Source organism: Lissotriton vulgaris, chromosome 9 (genome assembly GCF_964263255.1).
Source record: "Lissotriton vulgaris chromosome 9, aLisVul1.2, whole genome shotgun sequence".
Lineage (NCBI taxonomy): Eukaryota > Metazoa > Chordata > Amphibia > Caudata > Salamandridae > Lissotriton > Lissotriton vulgaris.
The window spans coordinates 143,105,207-143,132,349 of NC_141697.1; the positions used below are offsets into that span (position 1 = coordinate 143,105,207).

Consider the following 27,143-nt stretch of genomic DNA (forward strand, 5'->3'; position numbering starts at 1 on the left):
AACTGGGGTACCGGGATAAAAAGTCTGCGTTGCCTTGTTCGGATCCTTTTCGGTGACGCGTCTGGAACCGAAAAGGTTGGAGAGACAGGAACCACCGGAGGACCTGGTCGTTATGCCCTTTGTTTCGGGCCATCCATTCCAAGGGGGCATGGTCGGTGTAAATGGTGAAGTCCCTACCCTCTAGGTAGTATTTCAGGCTTTCGATAGCCCACTTGATGGCGAGGGCTTCTTTTTCTACAACAGCATTGTTAAGTTCCCTAGGAAAGAGTTTCCCACTGAGATACAATATCGGCCTTTCGTTTCCCTCTGAATCAACTTGTGAGAGGACTGCTCCCAGACCCTGATCGGAAGCATCCGTTTGGAGTACAAAAGGCCGGGAATAATCAGGGCTTACAAGGACGGGACTGGAGGTTAGGGCGTCTTTCAGGTCGTTAAATGCCTGCCATACAAGGGGACTGGGGTGGTTTAGGGCTAGCTCGGTGTGTGTAGCCTTTTTTAACAGGTCGGTAAGAGGGGCAGCCCTTTGAGAAAAGTTGGGAACAAATCTCCTATAATAACCTAGGAGCCCTAGAAACGCCCGGAGATCCTTCTTTGTCCGGGGGAACGGAAGAGTCTCAATGGCTTTAGTTTTTGATTCCTGGGGTCTGATCAGACCTTCGCCCAAAAGAAAACCGAGGTATTGGACGGTTTGGGCGGCCAGGGTAGTTTTGGCAGGATTTATGGAAAACCCAAAGGAGCCCAGGGAAGAGACAACCGCATGCAAATGGACGAGGTGTTGTTCCCAGCTATCGCTGTAGATGACAATATCATCCAAATAGGCCCCTGCATATGCTGTGTGGGGACGTAGTACCTGATTCATGGCCCGCTGGAAGGTGGCAGGGGCACCGTGTAACCCAAAGGGCATGACAATGAATTGAAACAAACCCTCCGGGGTAGAGAAGGCAGTCTTCTTCTTATCTTGTTCTCGGAGGGGGATCTGCCAATAACCCTTGCAGAGATCAAGGGTTGAAATATATTTGGCCTTCCCTATCCTTTCGACCATTTCGTCTACTCGGGGTAATGGATATGTATCGAATCGGGAGACCTTGTTTACCTCCCGGAAGTCTATACAAAAGCGGACAGAGCCGTCGGGTTTCGGCACCAGGACTATAGGGGAGTTCCACTCACTGACCGAGGGCTCAATGATTCCCATCTTTAACATGTCCTCGGTCTCCCTCTTTATAACTGCTCTGCGAGCCTCAGGGACTCGATAGGGGCGCAGTCTAACCACCTTCCCGGGTTCCGTCTCAATCGAGTGTTCGGTGGCGGTAGTACGTCCCGGACAGGAGGAAAAGACCTTCATTACAGGGGTCAGGGCTGCTTGGAGGGTTTGGACCTGTACCTGAGTTAAAGCAGGGTCCAGGCAGGGGTCGAAAGGAAAGGAAAAAGGGGGCCTACTTCCCATTAGAACAGGACGGGGTCCCTCACAGTTTTTTAAATGATTTACATGATAGATCTGGGACGTGCCTCTTGTGGGGTCGAGTTCTATCTCATAGGTCACGGGGGTTACCTGTCGCTGAATGGTATAGGGCCCTTGCCACTGGCCCAAGAGTTTTTGGTCTGAGGAGGGCATCATCAAGAGGACCAGGTCGCCCACGGCGAATACCCTGGCCTTAGTACCTTTGTCATATTGTCTTTTCTGTGTGTTTTGGGCCTTTTCCATATTCTGTTTCACTATCTCCCTTATCTCAGCTAAATGGGTCTTTAGATTGTTGATGTACTCTGGCAAAGGGCGGGTGCGGTCAGGCTCGGCTTCCCAGGCTTCCTGGGCCATATCCAGTAAGGTGCGCGGGGGTCTCCCATACAGCAATTCATACGGGGAGTAGCCTGTACTGCTCTGGGGCTTACATCTTATGGCGAATAGAGCCAAAGGTAGAATTTCCTCCCACCGTTTGGCCTCCAGGCCTAACAGTTTTTTCAGTGTCTGTTTCAATGTTGCGTTATAACGTTCGACTAGACCATCCGTCTGGGGATGGTAGGCCGAAGTTCGGATTTGCTTTATTCCTAACATAGAGCAGACTTGTTTAAGGAGGGAGGAAACGAATGGGGTGCCCTGATCCGTGAGGATTTCCCGGGGAAAGCCTACTCGGGAAAACAGTGTGAATAGCGCCTTGGCAATGTTCTGCGCTGTGGGTTGGCGTAATGGAAAGGCCTCAGGGAAGCGGGTAGCATAGTCTACTATGACAAGGGCGTAACGGCAACCTGTTCGGGAGGGTAACAGGGGTCCTATTATGTCCGTCCCCACCCTAGTGAATGGGACATCAATGAGAGGAAGGGGTTGTAGTGGTACCCTAGGGGGTCTGTATCGGCTGTGTTTCTGGCAGACAACGCATTCGCGACAGTAAGTTTTGATGCGCTGATGGACGCCGGGCCAGTAGAATTTATCAAGGACAGTCTGACTCGTTTTTTCGTCCCCAAAATGACCCCCTAACAGGTGACTATGGGCTAGAAAGAGGACTTTATCCTGGAAGGGACCGGGAATCAATAGTTGGGCGGATTGTAAGGGGCCTCCCTTTCGGTATAACAACCCCCGCTTCTTAAAGAAATAAGGACCTACTTGTGTGGGGTCTTCCTGTTCTAAGGCCCTTCCCCATGCTTCTTGCAGGAGCGGGTCCTCCCATTGGGCGGCACGGAACTCTTGGTCGGTTTGCCAGGGTGGGTCATCCACATTTACTGGATAGGCAAAGGAAGGGTGTTTCTTCTCCTGTCTTTTCTGGTTCTTTTATTTGTGAGGTTTCGGTTCTTTGGAAGGGGAGGATGGACCCTGAGGGTAAGGGGCTTCTTTCCACCATTGGGTCAGGGAGTCCGTAGTGTCCTGGAGAAGGGTCGGGAGTCCGGGATAATCGCTACCTAAAATAGCTTGTTCGGGCAATGCCAGTACCAGACCGACCGTGAGGTGGGTTCCCGGGTCCCCGGGATGTTGTACCCAGACTTGTGTGGTGGGGTATCGCCATGTACACACTGGATGGCCACTGCTCCGGTTGGCGAACCGTGGGGAAGAACCAAGTCTTGTGGACGAAGGACGCTTTGTCGGCACCCGGTATCTGCGAGGGCCAGCACTTCCTGTCCTTCAATGGACACGGGGCAATGAAAGGGAGGGGGAGTGTCCCTCGGCGTGTTGCAAACATAGTTCCGAACCAGTCCGATTTCCATGGGTACCTCCTTCTGAGGGCACATGCGGGCTATGTGTCCAAAGTTCCCACAATGGTAGCACTGGGGTCCGGGATTGGGGGGACGATACAGGACTGGAGAGTGTAAGAGAGGAGGAGGTTCAGGTCTTCGAGAGGGCAATGGACGAGGTGGACGACTGGCTGTGGGGTTGTGTGGTCGGTGCGGGTTTTCCTCCTTACCGCGTTGAAGCTCTTGAGCACGGCCATATGCACAGGCTATTTCCACTGCGGTTTCCAAAGTCAGCCTGGTATGTTGCCGGACCCATCTCTGAGTGGCGGGATGCAAAGAGTTCAAAAATTGTTCAAGATAGATTTTCTCTAATATCTCGTCTTTTGTGGAGGTTTCCGGTCTAAGCCACCGGTTGGCGAGATCCTTGATGCGGAAGGATAGAGCACGCGGATTTTCTTGCGGCCCTTCCTTAGCTTGTCGAAGCTTCATTCTGTACGTGTCATCGTCCACCCCCAAGCGCTCTAGGATGCATTTCTTTATGTCGGCATAGGGGTTGTTGCCCTGGATGTTGGCTTGTTGATAGGCCGCCTGTAGGTCTCCGGTGAGGAGGGGACCCAGATATTGGCCCCACCGATCCACGGACCAGTTAGCCGCTTGAGCCAACCTTTCAAAGTTTGTAAAGAAGTAGTCCGGGTCCTCCCCCGGGACATACTTTTGCAAAACCACGGAGGGGAGAGATGCCATGGCTAGTGGTTGGCCTAAGACGTCAGTCAATTTGCCCAAGGCTTGGTCATGTGCGGTTCCTTGGCCCTTCAAGACGTCATGTAGCTGCCCTCTGTCATCCTCGGCGGTTTTCATAAACTGCTCCATAAGTTTCCCCAATTGTTCCTGGGAGTCGGCCATTCTCTTCATGACGGCCTCCATGCTTCCAGCTGATCCCACTTCTGACACCAAATGTGATCGTGGGGGTGTCGCGGGCCGGAAAATCAGGCAAGGAGGCCGAATGTAGTGTGCTATAGTTCGTTTTTATTGAGACGAGAGTCAACAGACAGGGTGGTAAAGGTAGTCCGGCAAGATCGGGTTGTTCTTCCTGGTCGACGATCTTCTGCCTGCAGGGTCCAGGGATGTTCTCCGTCTCCGCTGCTGGGGAGGTACCTCGGAGGGCAATAAGAGAAAGAAGGGACCGTTAGACCGAACCGGGTCTCAAAACGTATGCTGACACCGACACCGGGACGTGCGTGGGAAGAAAAAGAATGAATAGTGAGGGAGGGTTCTATGGGGAAGAGGAACGTACCGAAAGATAGGGAAGTAGTTCGGAGAAAAAGGTGATAGGGTGACGGTGACGGGAAGATGGGCGTTTGCAAGGTGAAGTGCTTTACAATATTCACAGTGCAGCTACCGTGCGACAAGTGCCTAAAGATAAGAGAACTATACAATATATACACTGAGCACCTAGCGTGCTCAAGGGGAGGTTTACGCTACTCACGCGGTCCGCCGTAGCTCTCCAGTGAGCCACGGCCGCTCTTCAGCCACCTCCTCAAGGGCTCCACCAGTCCTCCGTCCACTCGTCTTCTTCGGCTTGTTCTTCGTCTCGCTCTCCAACACCAGTCTGAGTATCCTGCCACAATGCTCCGACCTCGTCCTCACAGTGGCGTTCGCTTTTCACTGGTGCTGTCGCTGCCTCCGGGGTGGGACTTCCGGGTTCACGGTGACGTACTTCCGGTGCCTGAGGCCCGGTGATAGGTTCCTGGAACAGAGAGAGGGGCGGGGCACTGTGGGTCATGCTGTTCGATCTGACAATGTTACGGACCCGAGGGGGTTGTCTAAATCTGCGTGAGCGTGAAGTCTTTGACAATGGTAAGGTTTCAGGGGGGCACAGTCCGGGCGGGGGTGGAACAGGGACCGGGTCACATCTATACAATCTCTTAACCAAATATTCAGAGGCTCCAAGTAGCAGGGTATTGCAGTAGTCCTATCTGCCAAATACCACACTACACACAACAAGGGGTTTAGCTTGGATGAGCAGTAGTGATAGCAATTTCCTTAGATTATGAAGAAGTGCGAAGCAAGTGCCTGCTTCTTTCATGACATGGCTCTCCAGGGATAGTTTGTCATCAACCACAAGATAATGGACTGTGTTTGGCAGCTGCAGCTCTTCTCCAGATGACAGGGACAGAATTTATGGGGAAGTGTCCTGGGGATTCTGTTTGCCAAGCAGCATAAAAATTCAGTTTTGTTCCCAACAGCTTTCCACTGCTTCCTGGCTTATCCAACTAGCACAGAAAATTATATCCTGCAAACAAAGTTTGCATGATCTACCTGGTCGTACTTATCTGACAGCTCTTAGAAGGTTACACTTCATGCTAGCAATTCTGGACGTCATTTGCAAGAGGCTGTTTCCTCTCCCTTGGAAGAGTTGGCTGCCACGTCGGGGACTTCAAATTAGGTCACTCTCTGTGGTGCTTGATGGGGGAGTATGTGGCCCCTAGCTATATTAATCCAGGGTTGTGGACATGGTGGTGATATAAACCAAGCACAGCTTGGCAGGTAGGGGTAGAAAGTTTACAAGACAGGCAGTCTTCTAACATCAGAGATGCACGAGGTAGAACTGATTGATATGTAGATCCAGATTATTCTTAAATTAGATCCACTTTTGCAAACAGGGCCTTCACCAATGTAGTAATCCACCATAATTGTGAAGTGTGAAACTGAACTATCCTTTGAACTTGAACCACCGCTCAAACTTTTAACTTCTCAGTTTCATTGTAAATGCCCTCTAGTTTTGTTATGTGCAGTGTATAACACAGTGAATAAATGAGCCACAGTGGTTTTCTTCATAATTTGGTTGACTCAACATGTATCCTATGTATGGGGGTGGAGGTGCAGCTAGTGTATTTCTCCTTGTGGTGTGTGTGAGGTACGGTTACAGTTTGTATGGCTCACCCTTTAAACTTTCCACTGGGCTAACACCGCCCAATGAGCTGTGTGCTTGTGGCTCACCTTCATGAACTGAGAGAGCTATGGTTGGAGCTGCGTTTATTGGTCTCGCCCCAGGAACAGTAAAAGGGTGTTGTAGGACTGAAGTAGGAGATTAAATCCAAATCATTCCTCTGTGAAGAGGTTGTCTCCCACTTAAAATAGTTATGTGGCTGGAAAATTCAGAGATACAGGACTGTCAGGCTGGTATTTGGATTACAGGTAGTACCACAGTGTGGTATGACACTAACCCATACTGGTTCGGTGTGGAAACGGACCAGTGTAACTGATGCTACTCATATTGTGAACGTCTTTGCATGTGATGTATTAAGTATTGTCTGGGGAGCTTTAACCTCGTGGTATCCACACTTATTGATGATTGACCATCACAGTTAGTTTCCCATCAACTAGCAGGTGGCAGTTCCTCAAACTGTGAGTACTATGTTGAACATGAAACTAAAGAATGCTAACGGATGTACAACCTAATTTAGAGGAAGATAAAGAAATATCTGCTATAAAAAAGGACATGTCCTGCGTACCCTCCTCTCCATTCCCCTCTCCCTTTTGAAGACCGAGCAAGGAAGTGCGCCAAGGTTGGCCAGCCACCAGCTCAATTGTGAGTAGACTGTCCTGACAACGCTATGGCTGCCAAAAGTTGTGTATGTCCGGCTGCCACCATGTCTAGCACAGTCCCTTCTGTGCAAAACCATCATGTGTGCTAGACTGTCCCCCTAATGTAAGGTGGCCGATTTGCCACCATGTTCAGCCCTATTTGTCTGATGCAAAATCCCTATGTAAAAAACACTTTGCAGTTTTGTACAGAAAAAAACTGGAAATGTCTGTAACATACCTAAGAAAACACCCAGCAAACCTGGTAAATTTTTCATGTGGGCACTGAAAAGACCCCCACGCATTAAGACTGCATTTGCATTTCCCACATTTGTAATATCAGTTCTCTCATGCCTTCTTGCCATGGGTGACCTGGTACAACAGACATTTTTACAACAAAGTTCTCCCGCCATTCAGCTAGGTGTGTCTTCGGAGGAAAAAGTCCTGCTTAGAGGCAGAAACATTAACATTTGGTGGTTCATCTACAGCTAGTGCAGCTTTAAATTTTCCGTAGCACAGGACGCTGCCTACACAGGCCGTACTGGGTATAGAGACAAAATATCGACTCCAAAATATCGACTGGACATAATATCGAGTTTAAAATATAGACTGGACAAAATATCGACTGGACATAATATCGACTACAAAAATATCGTTTTTCAGGTAAGTGAAGTAATATCGACTGTATAAAATATAGATAGCAAAAATATCGATTTTTTAATAATATATAATATTTTATAGTGTATTTTTATGTAATAATATGTGTGAATAGTGTGTATTAATGTTATTAAATATTTTATTACATGAATTTTGTTTTGATAATAATTGCGTAATGTAATTCTGTAGCGGGTTGTGGGTTTATAGGGGAATAGGGTGGGAAGTAATTTAATAATAATTAATTAATTAATATATGTTTGTTATTATTTTTAATTAATAATTAATCGATAATTAATTAATATTAATTAGTTAATTAATTAATATAATTTTGAATATATTTTGTATTAGTAAATAATTGTTAATTAATTAATTGTAATTAGTTAATTACATTAATTAGAGTAAATTTTTTATATATATAATTTTGTGTTATTTTTAAGTAATTAATTTTGATAAAATAATATTAATTATTAAAATAATTACACCTAATGTTCTTATATATTTACTTTATTGTTATTGTTAATTAATAATTAATTGGTAATTAAATAATATTGATACATTTTGGGTAAAGGAGCATTTTTAGGGTTCAGGGTCAGTTTTCAGGTCATGGGTAAAGGGGTATTTTTAGGGTTCAGGGTCAGTTTTCAGTTCATGGCTAAAGGGGTATTTTTAGGGTTCAGGGTCAGTTTTCAGGTCATGGGTAAAGGGGTATTTTTAGGGTTCAGGGTCAGTTTTCAGTTCATGGCTAAAGGGGTATTTTTAGGGTTCAGGGTCAGTTTTCAGGTCATGGGTAAAGGGGTATTTTTAGGGTTCAGGGTCAGTTTTCAGTTCATGGGTAAAGGGGTATTTTTAGGGTTCAGGGTCAGTTTTCAGGTCATGGGTAAAGGGGTATTTTTAGGGTTCAGGGTCAGTTTTCAGGTCATGGGTAAAGGGGTATTTTTAGGGTTTAGGGTCAGTTTTCAGGTCATGGGTAAAGGGGTATTTTTAGGGTTCAGGGTCAGTTTTCAGGTCATGGGTAAAGGGGTATTTTTAGGGTTCAGGGTCAGTTTTCAGGTCATGGGTAAAGGGGTATTTTTAGGGTTCAGGGTCAGTTTTCAGGTCATGGGTAAAGGGGTATTTTTAGGGTTCAGGGTCAGTTTTGGGTTTTTGGGTAAAGGGGTATTTTTAGGGTTCAGGGTCAGTTTTGGGTTTTTGGGTAAAGGGGTATTTTTAGGGTTCAGGGTCAACAAATAAGATGTTAAAAAATTATTTTTATTATTTTCATTTATTATTTTATTATTATAATTTAATTTAAGTCGTTTTAAGTATATTTTAGTAATTAAAATTTAATATTAATTTAATTTAACACTGTTTTTAATAAAGTCGATATTTTTTACATCTATATTTTTGTTAACGATATTTTGTACTCGATATTTTTGTACTTACCTGTTTGTAGATACAAACTCGATATTTTGACTGTCGATATTTTGTCCACGATATTTTGGCAAGTCGATATTTTGGCAGTCGATATTATTTCAGTGATCCGCCGTACTGGGAACTCAAAACAGTCCTGGCAAAAATTTTAACTTCAGCCCCCATGCGCAGATGTGCTAATGTGTTTTAAAACCAGAGCAACTTTTTAAAGTTGCTGCTGGGATTGTGTAACGTGCACCACCAATTCTGGAGGCCGAAACCGGCCTCCAAGTGTCCAAACCGGCCTCCAGGGGCTCAAGCCTCCCAGGGGATTGCCCGCTTGCCCGGCTGGCCAGTCCAACCATGCCTGCACCATGCTCCTCTGGGGAAAGACCTCATACTTGACCAAATCTCTTAGCATAAAGCTGGACAGAAAAGTTTCCTGGAAGAACTTTTTCTTAAAGGTAAGATAAGCCCTAGTAATGTGTGGACTGCATAACAAAGTAACAAGGTTAGGACAGGGGGATAATGTTGTTGGTTCTGATACCAGAAGTATTGTTGCTAGCGCCAACTCAGAGGGACTATATACGGTAAATGATTGTTTTTCTGCCCAGTATTTAAAAATGTTATGTAAAAGTAAGTCTGCAAAATGTATTGGAATACAAGGATATATTGGTAGCACTGTGGAAACAGCAATGCGATGTGCAGATGTGAAAATCAGGGTTCTTTTTTCAGATTTCTCTGAAATCCACCGACCTTGCTAATTCTGTGGATGAAGTGGAGCGGTCGATCAAGAAGCATGAAGCCTTTGAGAAATTGCTGGGATCACAGGATGAGAAGGTATGGAAGCCAAGTCTGGGAACATTGTGTCAGGTTGTGGAATACCTGGGCATTGATTCTTAGTTGTAGGATCCCCTGTCTGGCTAGAAGACCTCTAATTGCTGACTTGACTATTGCTTGTATGGTCGGATGTTTGGATTTAAAGCACACTTAATGCCCAATTGCATGCAAAGGGCATCAGACAGAGAAGATGACATAGAGTTTATGCAATTTAACTTTGAGGGTGTTTATAGTTAAATTGCTATTTCAATAAAATGGCCTGGTGCATTTAGTCTGTACTCTTTAGTTCCTTCATCTTGTCGCGTGTCCTAGAAGGCAGGGTCACCTCGGAAGAGCAGTCAATTTTTATGTTGCACACTGAGAAATTTTCCAAGGTAGGCTCTGTATAGAGCAATGCATGCGGGAGCTAGTTTCTCAGGAAAAGACTATATTTTGCAATTCTCACTTTCGTCTCAGCATGAGATCATTATGTTTGACTCTCTCAGTCCCCATGTAGATTTCAGGCCAGCCACTTGAGCCCTGTGTTTGACAAGGTGTTTGTGCCGCGTGACCAGTCAGCCCTGGAGAAACAGTTAAAGAGGCGCAGCATCAAGGTTCAACCTGCTTTCACAATGAATGCCAGATTCACAGTTATTGCGTTTTGTCGAGATGTGTGTCTATATGAATACCAGGGTCTGTCATATGACGAACACCTTTGACATGTATTATAATAAATCTGCAGGCACTGAAAGGCTCACATTACAGGCATACTGACATGTGGGTATCAGTGAAATCGAGAGGAAGTGATCAGCCTCGTCAAGGAGGAATTGCAGGACAACAAGAAAATATTTGTCAACAGCAAAAATAAGGATGGGTGTTTTAAGAGTCGTCATACATTGAATAATGTTTAGTTATGACTTTGAAGTCTAAAGATTTATTTATTAGTATTTTGTAAAGCGCCTGGTTACACTAGCAAGTGTGTCCCCGCGCTGTAAATGCTCATAGTAGTTGTTCATTGCTGTCACTTCTTACGATATTAGTTGTTGGGGAATAGCGTTGTTTTCAGGTCTTTCCTGAATTTAGTCTCCGATGGTTCCGTGCGCAGTTCCACTGGCAGCTGGTTCCATTTCTTGTCCGTCATGACTCTGAAGGATTTACCACCCATTCTGGCAGTCTTGGCCCTCGGGACATGTACCTGCCCTGTGCCACACGATCTCAGTTGGCGGGTGGGTTCGTACCATTTCAGAAGCCCCTGTAGGTATCTTGGACCTTTGTCATGCAAAATGCGATGTCCTATACATAGGGATTTGAAAGTCACCCGTTCCCTAATTGGGAGCCAGTGGAGGGTTTCTGAGCTATTTTTGATGAAGCTCTTCTGGGCAGTTGTAGGATCAGATGGGCCGCTGCGTTTTGTATTCGTTGAAGTCTGGAGAGACTTTTTTCGTTGGCTCCTAAATACAGAACATTCCCGTAGTCTAGTCTAGATGTTATCAGACTATGGACTATGGTCTGGCGTACCGGTACGGGCATAAGGTCAAGCGTTTTCCTAAGGACCCGTAATATCCCAAAACAGGTTCCTGCCACTTGTTTGGTCTGGTGGTCGAGCGTAAGGTTTTTGTCTAGCCAGACCCCTAGGTTCTTTACTATATGGCTTGGTGTGGGCAGTTCACCCAGTACGTCCGGCCACCATGCTGAAGTCCATACTGATGGACATTTGCCTATGATCAGTACCTCCGTCTTATTACCATTCAGGCGGAGGCAGTTGTCTGCCATCCATAGTGCCATCTTCTGCATACAAGACGCAAAATTGGTGGCGCTTTGCTTCTCTGGTTGCGTTAGGGTTACAGTCAATTGCGTATTGTCCGCATACGATACTATCTCAACCCCAAACGTGTCTGTAATTCCTCCTACTGGGGCCACATACAGATTAAAGAGAGTGGGGCTGAGGCTGGAGCCCTGAGGCACTCCCTGATTGAGTTTTATTTCCTTGGACTTGAACTGGCCGTGGGAGACCTGGAAGGTTCGATCTGTTAGGAATGATTGCATCCATTCCCAGGCTTTTCCTCTTACTCCTCCCTTTTTCAGACACTGCAGCAATGTGTGGTGAGCTACAGTGTCGAAAGCGGCGCTGAGATCGAGGAGAATTAGTGCCGCCGTCTGGCCCTTATCAGCATATCTTTGTAGGGCTTCTGTTGAAGACAGCAGGGCCGACTCGGTCGAGTGAAGGGCTCGAAATCCGGACTGTGAGGGATGGAGAAGTCGATTAGTTTCAGCAAATGCTGAGAGCTGTTTATTCACAGCTTTCTCAGCAATTTTTGCAAAGTAGGGAAGCAGGGAGATGGGTCTGAGGTTGTCCAATTTTTCAATACTGATATTGGGTTTTTTCCTCAGAGGAAGGACTGTCGCTTTTTTCCATGTGCTGGGGACTTGTCCTGTACTAAAAGAGAGAGCCAGGAGGTGACTGATATAGGGCTCCAGGGTGGTGATACTGCCGTGGAGAATTTGGGGGGTTGCTGGATCGCTCGGTGATCCAGATTTAATACTGTTTGCTATACAGCATATGGTTTCCTTAGGTGGTACTATGAATGCTGAGAGACATTTATCCTCCTGTATCTGTATGTGGTTGTCTTCCAGTTCCCTGCAAGCTCTGGCCTTGTCTGGGAAGCCTGCGTAAATTTGCGTGTATTTAGATAATATGTTTTATTCTTTTCAATACTAATATATAATAAACAAGTACGAAAATTGACTGTAAGTATTTCATTTGAATGAACATAAATACTTAGACTAACGTGGAAGAGATACTGCCAAAAAAAGGATATTGTACTGGCACAAACAGAGAAGCCTAGTTTTAGAGTCCTCCAATCACTACAAAGCAGTGGAATCAGCACCATCCACTGGGGCAGAAGTGGTGCATAAAACCACATTCAAGAGTTCAAAAACCAGGGTTTAGATGCTTTTCATATGTTCAACCTCCACCCTCTACTGGAAAAGTGGGGCTCAGCCTGACCACTCCATATGGCCAAATACCTAGCTAATGATGCCTCTTGCATGGATAGTGATACATGTTGGCTGTCATGCGAGGCCGACTCTCTCCCGTTTGAGAAATAGATTAGAATAGTCGATGGCACTGCAGTAGTGTCCATGACAACAGAGGGTATCCATGACAGCACTAGGGTGTTTATGACAGCACAGTGATTTCCAACCAGCAAAGTTCTTTAAGTCAGTCCCTCACAAGAACTGTACTGATGCTGAATTATGAACATTATTCAGAGATCCTGCTTGGGGCACAGTTCTCACCATGCTGTTCTGATATTTCCAGATGGTGTCCCTACAAGACCAGGCAGCGAGTTTGCAGAGCAAAGAAGACAGGAACCGAGAAAACATGCAGATCAAGCAGAAGCTGAATTCTCTTTTGGAGAGGAGGACGCGGATCAAAGAGCTCTCATGCACCCGGCGGAAGGAGCTGGACGTCTCCCGGCTTCTGGCGCTCTTTAACCAGAATGTGGCAGAGGTAATCAGAAAAGTAGGACAGTCTGTGATCTTGTTGCTGTATTTCTATTCCAAATGTGATACAAACTGATGCGAAGTGTTGATTTTGGTACAACATTTTTTGAGCTGGAAAGTAGCTCAAAGTAACAGAAGCGAGGTCTTTGTACTACTTTTTGTCAAGGAGGCAATATATTGTTCGTACATTGACAGTCACATGCAACCAGTCACGGGCTTTGACAGAAATCCCAATCTACTAAAAATGGTTAACAAAGATTTGCGCCAAAAAATGTACGCCACCTCGAGGGAGGCATAAAGTTAGAAAAAAGTTTCCTTGTCTCTAAATATTTTTAGCGTGGCATGAGTGCTGTACTGTACATCACCCACGTTTTAAACGTGTTAAGTTATATCAAAGCATAGTACTTTACAATGGAATAGTCCCCTTCTAGCACTAAGACCTTTGCTTGACATCACACACCCACCTTTGGATCATGGTGCAAGTATGTGCGCTGGCGAATGGTAAAGTACAGTGCACCAGCTTGGGATAGAGGAAAACAGTGCCAAATAGTAGGTGCTGTGGCAGTCTTCTGCTCTGTCCATTTCACGTAACACGGGATTTGACCCTTCATTTCTTAATTAGATGTTTTCGTCCATTTGCCATTTCTATGAACAACAGACTGTTTCAGTGCAGGGAAGTGGTTATAGTTCATTGTGTTTTTAAAAAAAAGTTTGGGTAAGGGGTTTCAAATTGAAATGCGCAAGATATGGAAGTGAGCAGGAACAAGTAGTGTTTGCTGTAAAGAAGAAAAGCTTTTGCAGCTCCTGGTCTCCTCTCCAAAGACCCCAAAGACTTGCACAGAAGGACCCCATTCCTGGTAACATTCTGGTCGCAATAGACTGAAAAGCAGAATGAAGCAGTCTTGATATTGCATCCAAGACAAAAACAGATAGTGGCTACATTTACATTTAAAATCTGCTTCCGTTCCCAGCCTTCATAATGCAAGCTTATTTCTTGTTTTCTCCCAGTGAACCTTCTACAGCTCCTTGCATAAACCATTGTTAAGGAGATTGTACATGACATAAAATCATGTATACTGGGAAAGGATGTATGGAGATATTTCAGTAAAAGTAAACATGGCGAACTGCAAAAAAGGTGAAGGGGTGCAATAAAATAATGCGCGCAGAAAGTGATCATTTTCTTAGATGACAGTAAGTCAAATTGTTATTGTTTCCAGTTATTAAAAACTATCCCAATCTAAGAACCACAGTCGAAGCAAAACACATTGGGGGATATGTACAATGAAGTGGCGGAGCATGTCGTTAGCCTCCTGGGCTTAACGACACTGTAGGATCCGGTAGGATATAATTAAGTGCTCCTTGTGTGGTGTCTTGGGTGTGGTGCATCCTCTTAGTACCTTGCATCTCCTTGGTACCATGGTGATAGAAGATGCACTACAGCTAGGATCTAGAATGTAGAGAGTGCAGTCAGTTATTGTATGAAGCTGGACAGGAGAAGTTGTGCCTGCTTGCCTCCAATAAACTTACAAACTTACACTTGGATACTATCCTTGGATGTTCCTTCTTTACACCTTGAAACACGGTTGAGCCCACCCTGGCTTTTAGGGGCTCGGGTGGATCCAATGATGGAGCATGCTACTACTAGAGTGGGTAAGCTTCATATATATAGAAAATAATGATATACATAGCCAATAAGTCTTAAGTTTAAATGTGTTGTGGTCAGAGATTATTTTATTGTTTTTCGTTTAGTGCCTATAACAAGGAGGTCACTTTTCTGAGTTGAAACTTTGGAAGCAGAACTCCATGCCGTAAAGATCCGGTCACCCCAAAATTCAAAGTACTCAGACTTTACCTCTGGCGGTTCAGCTTTGTGTTCATCTTGCATTCAAAGGCACCCTTCCCATCAGCGGACCCACCATTAGTTTAGCTCAGTAGCAAATCATAAGGGGCCACTCAATACCAAGGACCTCGCTGGTCTCGATGGCGAGCCCACCCTTGCCAAAGGGGATCTCGTAGGCGACCGGCCATGACGTCGTGATGACTTCAACGTTGACCACGTTCGACGTCGTGGTGATCTTGACGTCGAGTGTTGCACTGCTCTTGACGTCGACTGTTCTTCAGGTCTCCTGGACATCAGCAAACTTCTCGACGTCGACCTACGATGAGGCGACGAAGAGTGTCTCTATGTCGATGGGTGTCTAGACGTCAGTGTGTGCTTCGGCGTCGATAGACCCACATCCTAGTCATACCTTGAGCCCAAAGTAGGACGCCTCGACGTCGAGGCCTTTCTCGACGACAGAGACTCACGCTGTCTCGACGTTGGAGACTGTGCAGGCCTTTTCTTTGATGGTGGCAACGACGTCGACGGTGAACAATCTGGAATCTGCCTTTTTCTAGATATTGAAGAGGCAGTCTGGTGTTGGTGTCAATGATCTTGATGAGAGGAGGGCTCTTGACTCCCAAGGTCACTTTCCAGACGGGACGTTCCTCTCTCAACCACCGCTTGCAGATGAATCCTCTCTCTATCCCTGAGAGTTCTCGAGGAATTTTTTTTACAGTGATAACATGAGTCTACTTAATGGGTAGAAGGAAGACAGGCGATACACACAGAGTGTGGATCCGAAATAGCCATCTTCTTTCCACAGGATGGACATTTGTTTTCTGAAGAGAGCTAGTATTTTGACAGAAAAAGATGAAACATTTCTGTCAGAAATCCAAGATAAAACTGCTACCAGCACAGGAAAACTGTGAAACAGCAAATTCTGATTAAAAAGTAAAAAAAAACTGTTGATCTCAAGCTCCAGGTTCCTCTCAGAAGGACCCGGAAAAAAGAACTGACCTAACTATCACCTGTGGTGCATGCTGGGAGCAGTGGGCTCTCTGAGGTTCTTAAAGGCAAAGTGCCTAGGTTCTTGTGAATCTTAAATGCAAGGTGCCAGTTGTCGTTTCTGTCTTAGGACAGTTAATCCTCTGCAGCCTATGGGCCAAACTGCCTGCAAGTACTTGTTTTTTTTCCTTGTTCTGGAAAATAAAAGATTCTTGTATGAAGCCATTTGGGTGTATGGTCTCTATTACAAGTAGTCTTACGTTTTTTATTACTACAAGTATTTCTGAATTGTTTTCTGGCTGTTTGTCCCTTTTTTAGTTAGCATTCTTGCTTGGGCGGCATAGTTACATATATGTAGGTTTTCATACATATTTGGGTGTATGGGATTGAAAGTTCATAAACTTAAATTTCTGGACATACACCAGTATATGTATGTACATATATGTTTATGTATATATATATATATATATGTATGTATATATATATATGTATGTGTATATATATATATATATATATATATATATATATATATATATATATATATATATATATATATATATATATATATATATTACCTACTGGCGGTCGCCAGTAGGTATATATAGTTAGGATTTTTTCTCTATGGGATTTTTGAAAATTCTATGTCTAATAACTTTGGCGTTTGTGGACGGAATTGGCTGAAATTTTCAGGAAAATGGAACATTTTGTTTCTGAGCAGCCCCTGACAATGTGGGGGGGTTTCATCAAGGGGGGGCCGAGAAAAAAGGGGGGTCCCAAAACGCGTTTTTCCCATGTTAATTTCCATAGGGCGGTTGGCCTCACTTTTAGCTCGAACGGCTGCATGGATTTGCACGAAACTTGGCAAAATTGTAGGGACTGTTAGCCCGATGTGCCTTTGCTAGGTCTCAATATATGTGCTCCAGTGGATTTTGAGTAATTTAGGTTCAAAAAAAGATATATATCTGGGCGGAGCCTAACCACACATCTGATCTGATTGGCTGTCAGCACTTCATCCAAGAAGTGTTGGCAGCCATCTTGGGACCAATATACATGATAGCACCTCATTAAAAAGCATTGTAGTTAATAGAGGGTTTTAGGACTTTAGTTACATTATAAATCATTTGTTGATGGTACCATACTCGTTTTAGGAATTGTGGTGGGTTCTAAGGTGATTTTACCATGTGAAAAAACCTTCTGCTGTGATATCATGAATATTGTTTGAAAGAAAACTAATATCTCATGATTTTCCCACAGTGGTTTGGAAGGGGATCTATAAGCTAAACTGAAAGCATATTTTCTGTAAATTCACATTATCTTTCTCAGTCATGTGAAAATGAAGTCTGACATTCTCAGTAAAACATGTACATCCAACAAGGAAAGAGACTGTCAGTTGATTCCTTTGTGTTCTACTGCAGCCTCCTAGAGTGTTCTAAAGAACAACTAGAGCGCTAACAGTCCTACTTATTACAAAGGTATGGCACACCTGAAGCCATCTTAATTGGAATAAAGTGGTAACTCTTAAAACATTTAATTTAAAAAGAAACAACATGAGGGGGTATATTTTGCCATAGAAAGTATGATTAGTGCTGCAGAATGAAAAATTAGGGCACATTTTGAGTGACTTCTCAAATCCTTTTCTATTTCATTAAAACATTCTGACATGCAGTCTCCCAAAATGGCCACCAGAGACAAAAGAGCCCAAATGTAGCCCAAATATCACCCAGATGTAGCCCAAGTATAGCCCAATGACAGAATGTCCCAGAGTGTTCTAAAGAACAACTAGAGCGATAACAGTCCTACTTATTACAAAGGTATGGCACACCTGAAGCCATCTTGATTGGAATAAAGAGGGTACTCTTAAAACATTTAATTTAAAAAGAAACAACATGAGGGGGTATATTTTGCCATAGAAAGTATGATTAGTGCTGCAGAATGAAAAATTAGGGCACATTTTGAGTGACTTCTCAAATCCTTTTCTATTTCATTAAAACATTCTGACATGCAGTCTCCCAAAATGGCCACCAGAGACAAAAGAGCCCAAATGTAGCCCAAATATCACCCAGATGTAGCCCAAGTATAGCCCAATGACAGAATGTCCCAGAGTGTTCTAAAGAACAACTAGAGCGCTAACAGTCCTACTTATTACAAAGGTATAGCACACCTGGAGCCATCGTGATGGGAATAAAGTGGTAACTCTTAAAACATTTAATTTAAAAAGGAACAAAATGAGGGGGTATATTATGCAATAGAAGGTATTATTAGTGCTGCAGAAAGAAAAATTAGGGCACATTTTGAGTGACTTTTCAAATCCTCTTCTATTTCATTAAAAAATTCTGACATGCAGTCTCCCAAAATGGCCACCAGAGACAAAAGAGCCCAAATGTAGCCCAAATATCACCCAGATGTAGCCCAAGTATAGCCCAATGACAGAATGTCCCAGAGTGTTCTAAAGAACAACTAGAGCGCTAACAGTCCTACTTATTACAAAGGTATGGCACACCTGAAGCCATCTTGATTGGAATAAAGTGGTAACTCTTAAAACATTTAATTTAAAAAGGAACAAAATGAGGGGGTATATTTTGCCATATGAATTGTGATTAGTGCTGCAGAAAGAAAAATTAGGGCACATTTTGAGTGACTTCTCAAACCCTCTTCAATTTCATTAAAAAATTCTGACATACAGTCTCCCAAGATGGCCACCAGAGACAAAAGAGCCTAAATGTAGCCCAAATATCACCCAGATGTACCCCAAGTATAGCCCAATGACAGAATGTCCCAGAGTGTTCTAAAGAACAACTAGAGCGCTAACAGTCTTACTTATGACAAAAGTATGGCACACCAGAAGCCATCTTGATTGGAATGAAGTGGTAAGTCTGAAAACACTCAATTTAAAAAGGAACAACATGAGGGGGTTAATTTTGCCATAGAAAGTATGATTAGTGCTTCAGAAAGAAAAATTAGGGATCATTTTGAGTGACTTCTCAAATCCTCTTCTATTTCATTAAAAAAATTCTGACATGCAGACTGAAACATGCACTTTGAATACCAGCAGCAGACGTCCCTGGTGAGCAGTAGCTTTACTACAGTGATCTAATGTGCAACTAGAGTGCTAACATTCAGAATTTATGGCAAATGTGTGACACATCTGAATGCCTTCTTGATGGAACGAAAGTAAACAAGCATTGAAAATGCAATAGATCTCGCCCTCGTTTAAGTTAAAGCCATTCTGTTTGTAATGAGGTGGCTTTTTAGCTTTGCTTTTATTAGTGTTTTTTCAACTTTCATGTAAATAACATGCATCTGTATGCATATAAGTATATGTATGCATGCATTTATGTTTGTATTTATATAGATATACAGATGATATATGTTTATATATGTATGTATATATATATATTCACTGAAAAAACCATAGGTTATAGACCATATATAGTTAGGAATTAGCATTTACAAAACCTTGAAAATTCACTGAAAAAACCATAGGTTATAGACCATATATAGTTAGGAATTAGCATTTACAAAACCTTGAAAATTCACTGAAAAAACCATAGGTTATAGACCATATATAGTTAGGAATTCGCATTTACAAAACCTTATTTTACTCACACAAAACCATTGAAATTCCATATATAGTTAGTTGCACTAACTATATATCGCGCACCCGCAATCCACTGCTGATGATGTCACATATTACATCATTCATGACATGGTCAGTGACATCACTGATGACATCACTGATGACATCTCAAATGACATCACTGATGACATCACTGATGACAACATCCAGTGACTGTATGTTTCTGTAAAGTTAAAATATGTCTTACATATTGAAGAATGAGTGGATGTATAAGTGTCTGGATGAAGGATTTAGTAGGTGCATGACTGACTGTATGAGTGAGTGATTAAATGTGTCTCACTTAGTGCATGGGTTAGTGACTAAACTGTCTTAATTTGTGCATCATTATGTCTGTTGTTCTGTAAACTGTTGCATGTGTTGATAAGTAGCTATATGAGTAACTATATGGGTTATTGATTGGTTGCCCAAGTATTTGTATGGGAGACTGAGTGTGTGTGTGGGTGGCTGGGAGGTGTATGACTCTGTGCATAGATGTGTGAGCAGTTGATTCACTAGATGTATGGTTTAAAAAGTGCATGTGGAAACAGCTGTATGGGCGGTTGACTGTGTGCATGAGTGTATTGGTGAGTGAATGGATATCTCAGTGCTACATGTCAAAGTAAGTACATATGTAAAACACAGTACATGTGAGAGTTGACATATATAAATAACTGTGCATAAGAGCCAGTGAATGTGTGAGTGGCTGGATGGATCATTGTGAACTTGTATCAGGGATTGTATAAGAGAGTAAATATGTGTTAGTATATGTTTGAATAAGTAAAGTTTGTATAACTGTATAGTTGAGGAAATGGAGGTGTGATTGATTCTTTGCATGACTGACTAGGTGTGTGAGTAACTCCTTGGATGAGTGACAGTCTGTGAGTGTCTGTTTACACTGATTGTATCTAAGGTTATATTAGAGTCTGAAGAGGTTCATCGTATTATCACATGAATGATATCATCAGTGATGTGATCAGTAATGTCAAATGAGATGTCATCAGTGATGTCATCAGTGATGTCATTTGAGATGTCATCAGTGATGTCATTTGAGATGTCATCAGTGATGTCATCAGTGATGTCACTGACCATGTCATGAATGATGTAATATGTGACATCATCAGCAGTGGATTGCGGGTGCGCGATATATAGTTAGTGCAACTAACTATATATGGAATTTCAATGGTTTTGTGTGAGTAAAATAAGGTTTTGTAAATGCGAATTCCTAACTATATATGGTCTATAACCTATGGTTTTTTCAGTGAATATATATATATATATATATATATATATATATATATATACTGAAAAAACCACAGGTTTCACACCAGTTATAGTTAGGAATTAGCATTTAAAAAAACTATTAAATTCACTGAAAAAACCATAGGTTTCACACCAGTTATAGTTATCTGGACATTTTACTGACATAAAACCATTGAAATTCCCACGTTATAGTTAGTTGGACTCACTATAACTTGCGCGCCTGCAATGCACTGCTGATGACGTCACATATTACATCACTCATGACATGGTCAGTGACATCACTCATGACATCACTGATGACACCATCCAGTGAATGTGTGTCTTTCTGAGAAATAAATATGTTTTATTTATGTATATGTAAAGGTCGATGGAAGAATAAATGTTTAAATAAGTGTCTAAATGGATTTGTTGTTTTTTTTAAATTGATTGGTTAACTGGCTTATTAAGTGTATCTTAGTGAATACATATATTAGCGAGTAATTTTTAAATTAAATATATGTATCAGTGTTTCACTTTGTGTATAAGTGGCTGCATGGGTTGGTGACTGACTCACTGTTTATATGTGTTTTTGAAGACAGCATATGTGCAGGACTGTATGGGTGGATGAGTGTGTATATGTGTGTGTTAGTGAGTGAATGCCTGCCTCACTAGTGTCTTTATGAGTAACTATATATGTTTTAATCTAGTATATGTGATTATTGATGTATATAAGTAAGTATATGTGAGAGTGAGAGATTGAAAGAGTTCCTGTTTAAATAAGTATGTGTTTCTATAAGTGATTGTTTAAGAGAGTAAGTATGTGTAAGTTTCATTAGAAGTAATGTGCTAGTGTGTGTATAGCTGTATATGCAAATAAATGGATGTTCAATAGTTTATTTGCATGTGTGAGTATGTGTGTGAGTAACTTTTGGATTTTGGATTCGGTTTGTAACAGGATGTATATGTGTATCACTACATATGATGAGTGAGTATGTGTATGAGTGACTATATAGAACTGTTGCTGAATGACTGGATGTGTATATAGATGGTGGAATTACTGAATTGGTTGTTGTAACTGGTATGGGTATCTCCATTTTTTTGAAAATGTTAGTTTCTATTTTTGAATATGTGTTTCAAGGGTTACATTACACTGAAAGGAGGTCTGTCACTCTGTCACAAGCATGGTGTCATCAGTGATGTCATGAGTGATGTCACTGACCATGTCATGAGTGATGTAATATATGACGTCATCAACAGTGCATTGCAGGCGCGCAAGTTATAGTGAGTCCCACTAACTGGAACGTTGGAATTTCAATGGTTTTATGTCAGTAAAATGTCCAGCTAACTATAACTGGTGTGAAACCTATGGTTTTTTCAGTGAATTTAATAGGTTTTTTAAATGCTAATTCCTAACTATAACTGGTGTGAAACCTATGGTTTTTTCAGTGAATTTAATAGTTTTTTTGAAATGCTAATTCCTAACTATAACTGGTGTGAAACCTATGTTTTTTTCAGTGAATTTCATAGGTTTTTTAAATGCTAATTCCTAACTATAACTGGTGTGAAACCTTTGGTTTTTTTTCAGTGAATTTCAAAGGTTTTTTAATAGCAAATTTCTATAGCTATGAAATGTAATATTTTTTTTATAATGAATCCTATAATGTATATTTATGTAATACTATTTTTTTTATGTATATTGTTCATGTTTTTTTTTTTTTGCCCTGGAGCGCTCCCGGTGCCCGTCCCGGTGAGCGCACCGGAAAGCGCAGTCTTGCGGCGCGCCCCAGGGCGCGTACCGGTGAGCGTCCCGTTAGCGCTTTTGCCGCAAACGGAAACATCATCGTGACGTATCGCGTAGCCGCGTCCGCGTGATACGCACGGCGTAAACGCACCCGGAAGCACTCAAGCACATACGATCGCGCAACGTAAGCATCCGACGCGCTTACGTGCCGTGCCCCGGGGGGCGCGTAGCGTAAGCGCGTCGGGTCATGTGACCTAAAAATAACACTTTTTATTGGTGCAGGACAGTTTTGGTTTCCAAATAATGAAAGCCCTGGTCATGTGACCTTAAATTAACACTTTTCATTGGTTCAGGACAGTTTTTTTTTCCTAATGATGAAAGCCCCCACCTTTTTTCCTCATTCTCACTTTGTACTTTGAGTGAAGAAGACCTGTTGAAAGACCTCTCTGTACTTTTTTGGACTAAAAAATGGCTTCAGTAGCAGCAGCAGCAGGAGCATCTCAGCCACCACCACCACCAAGAAGACCACCACAACACCACAGTGGTGGAGATGAAGAAGAGGAGGAGGAGGAGGAGGAGGAGAGGAGGACATTCCTGCCAGAAGACAATACCCCATATAGGCCAAAGCAGCACATTGTATGTGAGTATTTTTCCATTCCAAGTGGTCTCAAAAAGGTGAATGCACCAAAGGTGACTTGCCTAATCTGTAAAATGGAACTTTCAAGGGGGAACCCTAACAAAAAATACTCATTTGGCAATAACACCATGATTCGCCACATGCAGCGCAGGCATCCCAACAACTATGCTGCGGCAGAGGTCCGAGAACTGGCCACAAGCCCTCCCCAATCTTCACCCAGCACCTCCAAAAAAAAGCAACCCACTCCATCTGGACCAGAGACAAGGGAGATGGTCCCAAACATACAACCCCAGTTTGGGGAATACAAAATCAGTTGTATTTTTTGTGGTAAGACCATCACCTATGGTGAGCAAAGCATAAAGCTCATCAACCGTGCTGGTGACAACCACAATTGCCCCAAAAAACAATAATTTTTTCCTGATTTCTTTTTGCTCCAGTTGAGCCGTTTAAAATTCCCTGTTTTTTGTTTCTCCCCATAAAAATAACAAAAAAAATATAAAATTGTTCATAAAAGCCAAAAAAAGTACAAAATGTTCAAAAAAACATAAAAAAATATAAACAACAAAAAGAAGAAAAAAACAGTTCTTTTTAGAACTACCTCCAATTTATAAAAAAGGCTACATTTTTTAAAAACTCTGTCATTCTTTTCAGACACCCGAGAGCCAATCAGCTTTCCGCGTGCGAACTCGCTGGTTCGCGCCCCGGTGCGCGTACCGGAGCGCGCTTATAGATATATATATTTTTTTGAACCTAAATTACTCAAAATCCACTGGAGCACACATCTTGAGACATAGCAAAGGCACATCGGGCTAAAAGTCCCTACAATTTTGCCAAGTTTGGTGGAAATCCATTCAGCCGTTCGGGCTAAAAGTGAGGTCGACCGCCAATGGAAATTAACATGGGGAAAACATGTTTTGGGACCCCCCTTTTTTCTCGGCCCCCGCTTGACGAATACCCCCCAAACTTTAAGGGAAGGACCGGAGCGCTGCCAGGCAAACTTGAGGAAATTTTCAGGCAGATTCCTCAACCGGCGCCAAAGTTATTCACAATAGAATGTTGCTATTTCCCTGTTCAAAATAATCCTAACTATAACTACCTACTGGCGACCGCCAGTAGGTAATATATATATATATATATATATATATATATATATATATATATATCTGCGCAAACTCCCAAAAACACCGCTTTCAGGTCCTAGTGGAATTCAGAACCCACGAGGCAAGTAGGAGACGGACCACATATATATATATACATATATATATATATATATATATATATATATATATATATATATATATATATATATATATATATATATATATATATATATATATGTATTGATATAAGCTCCGGGGTCACGCAAGTGGGCGGGGATAATTCACTGCTTATGACTTTTATGAGAAAACCCCTGGAAGAGAACCAGGATTACAGGTAAGTAACTTATCCTTCCGTACCTTAGAACTATCATTAGGTGTCAGACTAGATCCAGAATTCTTTCGTAAGTCATACCCCTGCGCACCGGTTGGTTGTGTTGTTTGACTCCACATGGCGTCATCGGTGTCATCTGTGCCAGAAGTGACGTGTGCAGTGCCTCAGTACACTGATGGCAGTTCTTTTCTTTCTGCACCAGTCAGCGCAGACCCGGAGAGAGCAACACCTATTCACTTTTTGACTTGCCTTTTTTTACTTTTGTTGAAGTCTTTTGAGAAGTTTTTCTCCGAATGTGTCGCAGTGTTGGACCTAGGGTACACCCAAGTCACATAAGGTAACTTGGCACTAAATAGCAAGGCTAAACTCCAAAGTACATGTGTTAAGTTTGCGTCACACCCCTCAGTAACATAACGTCCATCCACTCAAAAATGACACTACACCTTACTTTTTATAAAAGTAGAAAAGCTTTATGATCTCTTTTGTTGTTAACTTCTTCTTTGTGTTCAAAAGCTAACTCAGTACCACAGTTACAATGAATTCAGTGCATTTACGCTTCTTGTTTCTGTAAACTTCCTCACTCCCTCCTTCTTCAGTTACTTCTGCATTTCTGGCTTTACATTAAAACAGTTTCAACCATTAATTCACAATACCCCCTGGCTTAACAGCTCGGGATTAGCCAGGCCAAAGGAACCTGGAATGAAACCCTGGTATCCACCGTGTGACACTTTTCTACAATCAGGTGAGAAACCCCAGGATTCAGATGCCAGGTTCACTGCTGCAATCAGCTCATTTATAGCTAACCCAGGTGTTTGAATAGGGTAAAGTCACAGCTTTTCCTCCCCATCCACCTCTGAAAGAGAACACACAATTAGACCACAATTCCCCAACTTTTTCAGCCACAGGGGTTCAGTTCTCCTCTTCAGCACAGTTGCTTTCCCTTGTTTTACTTATTCTTCTTCACTCCTATCCCTGTAGACTTTCAGTCTCAGTCTTCCCCAAATCTGTCAGGGCCAGCCTCTCAGTTATCCAAGGTAATAGGGGCAGGAAAGATCTCCCTGTCGGTATCACAGCTGTTTCCCAGCCATTCAACAACCCCCCCCTTTACTCCACCTTACTTGGGGGCCAGTCGAGTAATGTGCCGCTCCAGCCAACCAGCCCTCAGGTACCAGGACTCCTCTCCCGGCAGCTCCTCCCTCGTGGGCCGGGTCAAATGCTCTCCCAAACCGGCACCGAGGAGAGGCCTGCCTGGAGCTAGTGGTGATTCGATCACTCGTGCCGTCTCCTCAGCGTCCTCGACGATCGCGCCACTGAGCAGGCACAGGGGAGCGTCCTCTTCTCCGGCAGTCAGGCACACCGCTTCTGGGCCTGCGCGCCGATCGGCGCTTCCTCGCTCTCCACCACAGTCGGCCACACTACCCCTGGGCCTGCGTACTAATCAGCGCTACTTCGCTTTCCTCCAGCAGTCGACAACGCTACCCCTGGACATGCGCACTGAATGGCGCCACCTCGGCAGACACTATCCTATCCACCAGTGACTCTCGGGGCAGCACAGGTCGCCTGACTTATTCCTGACTCCCTCTCTTGGAAACCGGTAAGGCGGTCAAGCTGGGCTTGCCACAGTCAGCGGGCAGTGTCTGTGAAGGCAGGGGAAAAGGGGTCTCAAGGGGGCCATCAGTAATTACGAAGCCGCTTCCCTCAGATATCATAGACCAACGACAGGGCTCGGTCAAGGGCTAGGGGGGAACGTCCTCACGAAGAGGTTGTCTACCTTTCAGATAAACTAACTACTTCTTGCGCGCCCACCTCCCCACGCCTCTGCCTCACTCGTCAAGCTCTCTGGACTACACAAAATGGCTACCCTGCCCCTGGCCTTTTATAGACGGACCACCAAGGGTCCAGCAGGGTCCAGAAGATTCTGGAAGGTCTCTATACTACCCTATGGGTCTTTCTCAAAGGATGGCAGTTAATGGCCACCATTTTAGGTACCTTCTAGTTTTTAGTCAGGAAAGTCACCTAGGCCTCAGGAAAAAGGACCATGAGGGCAAAGAACACCTAACCCCTAGGACAACACCGCAAAAATTCAGTGGACATAAAAATTAAGGGTTTTGAGGGGCAAAAAAAAAGGGGACAAAATAAATAAATAAATAGGAGGGACTACCCAAAGGGCAGACAGGTCTAACACGCGTCCCCCCCAGCTGAAAGTGGGGAGAGCTACCCAACCCCTTGGGAGTCCTCATCACTAAGGCGGAAATACCTAGAGAGACCGTCTGCATTGGCATGGTCCACTCCAGGCCGATGTTCCACCCGGAAGTCCATTCCCTGTAGGGAGATGGACCATCTCAACAACTTGGGATTTTCCCCCTTCATTTGCATCAGCCAACGAAGGGGTCGGTGGTCGGTCTGAACCAGGAAGTGCGAGGCAAACAGGTATGGCCGCAGCTTCTTCAGAGCCAATACCACCGTAAAAGCTTCCCGCTCAATTGCACTCCACTTCTGTTCCCAGGGAAGCAGTCTCCTGGACAGGAAGACTACTGGC

The 27,143-nt window shown here is 43.4% G+C and overlaps 1 protein-coding gene across 1 annotated transcript in view; it reads left to right on the top strand.

Annotated features, from left to right (window-relative positions):
* The window catches only part of SPTBN5 (spectrin beta, non-erythrocytic 5), a 2,284,272-nt gene that overhangs the window by 1,421,150 nt on the left and 835,979 nt on the right, over window positions 1-27,143 (top strand). Inside the window, exons 37-38 of the mRNA XM_086937224.1 lie at window positions 9,526-9,630; window positions 12,929-13,120. Of these exons, the coding sequence (XP_086793350.1) occupies window positions 9,526-9,630; window positions 12,929-13,120 (297 nt within the window). The remainder of the gene's footprint in view (window positions 1-9,525; window positions 9,631-12,928; window positions 13,121-27,143) is intronic.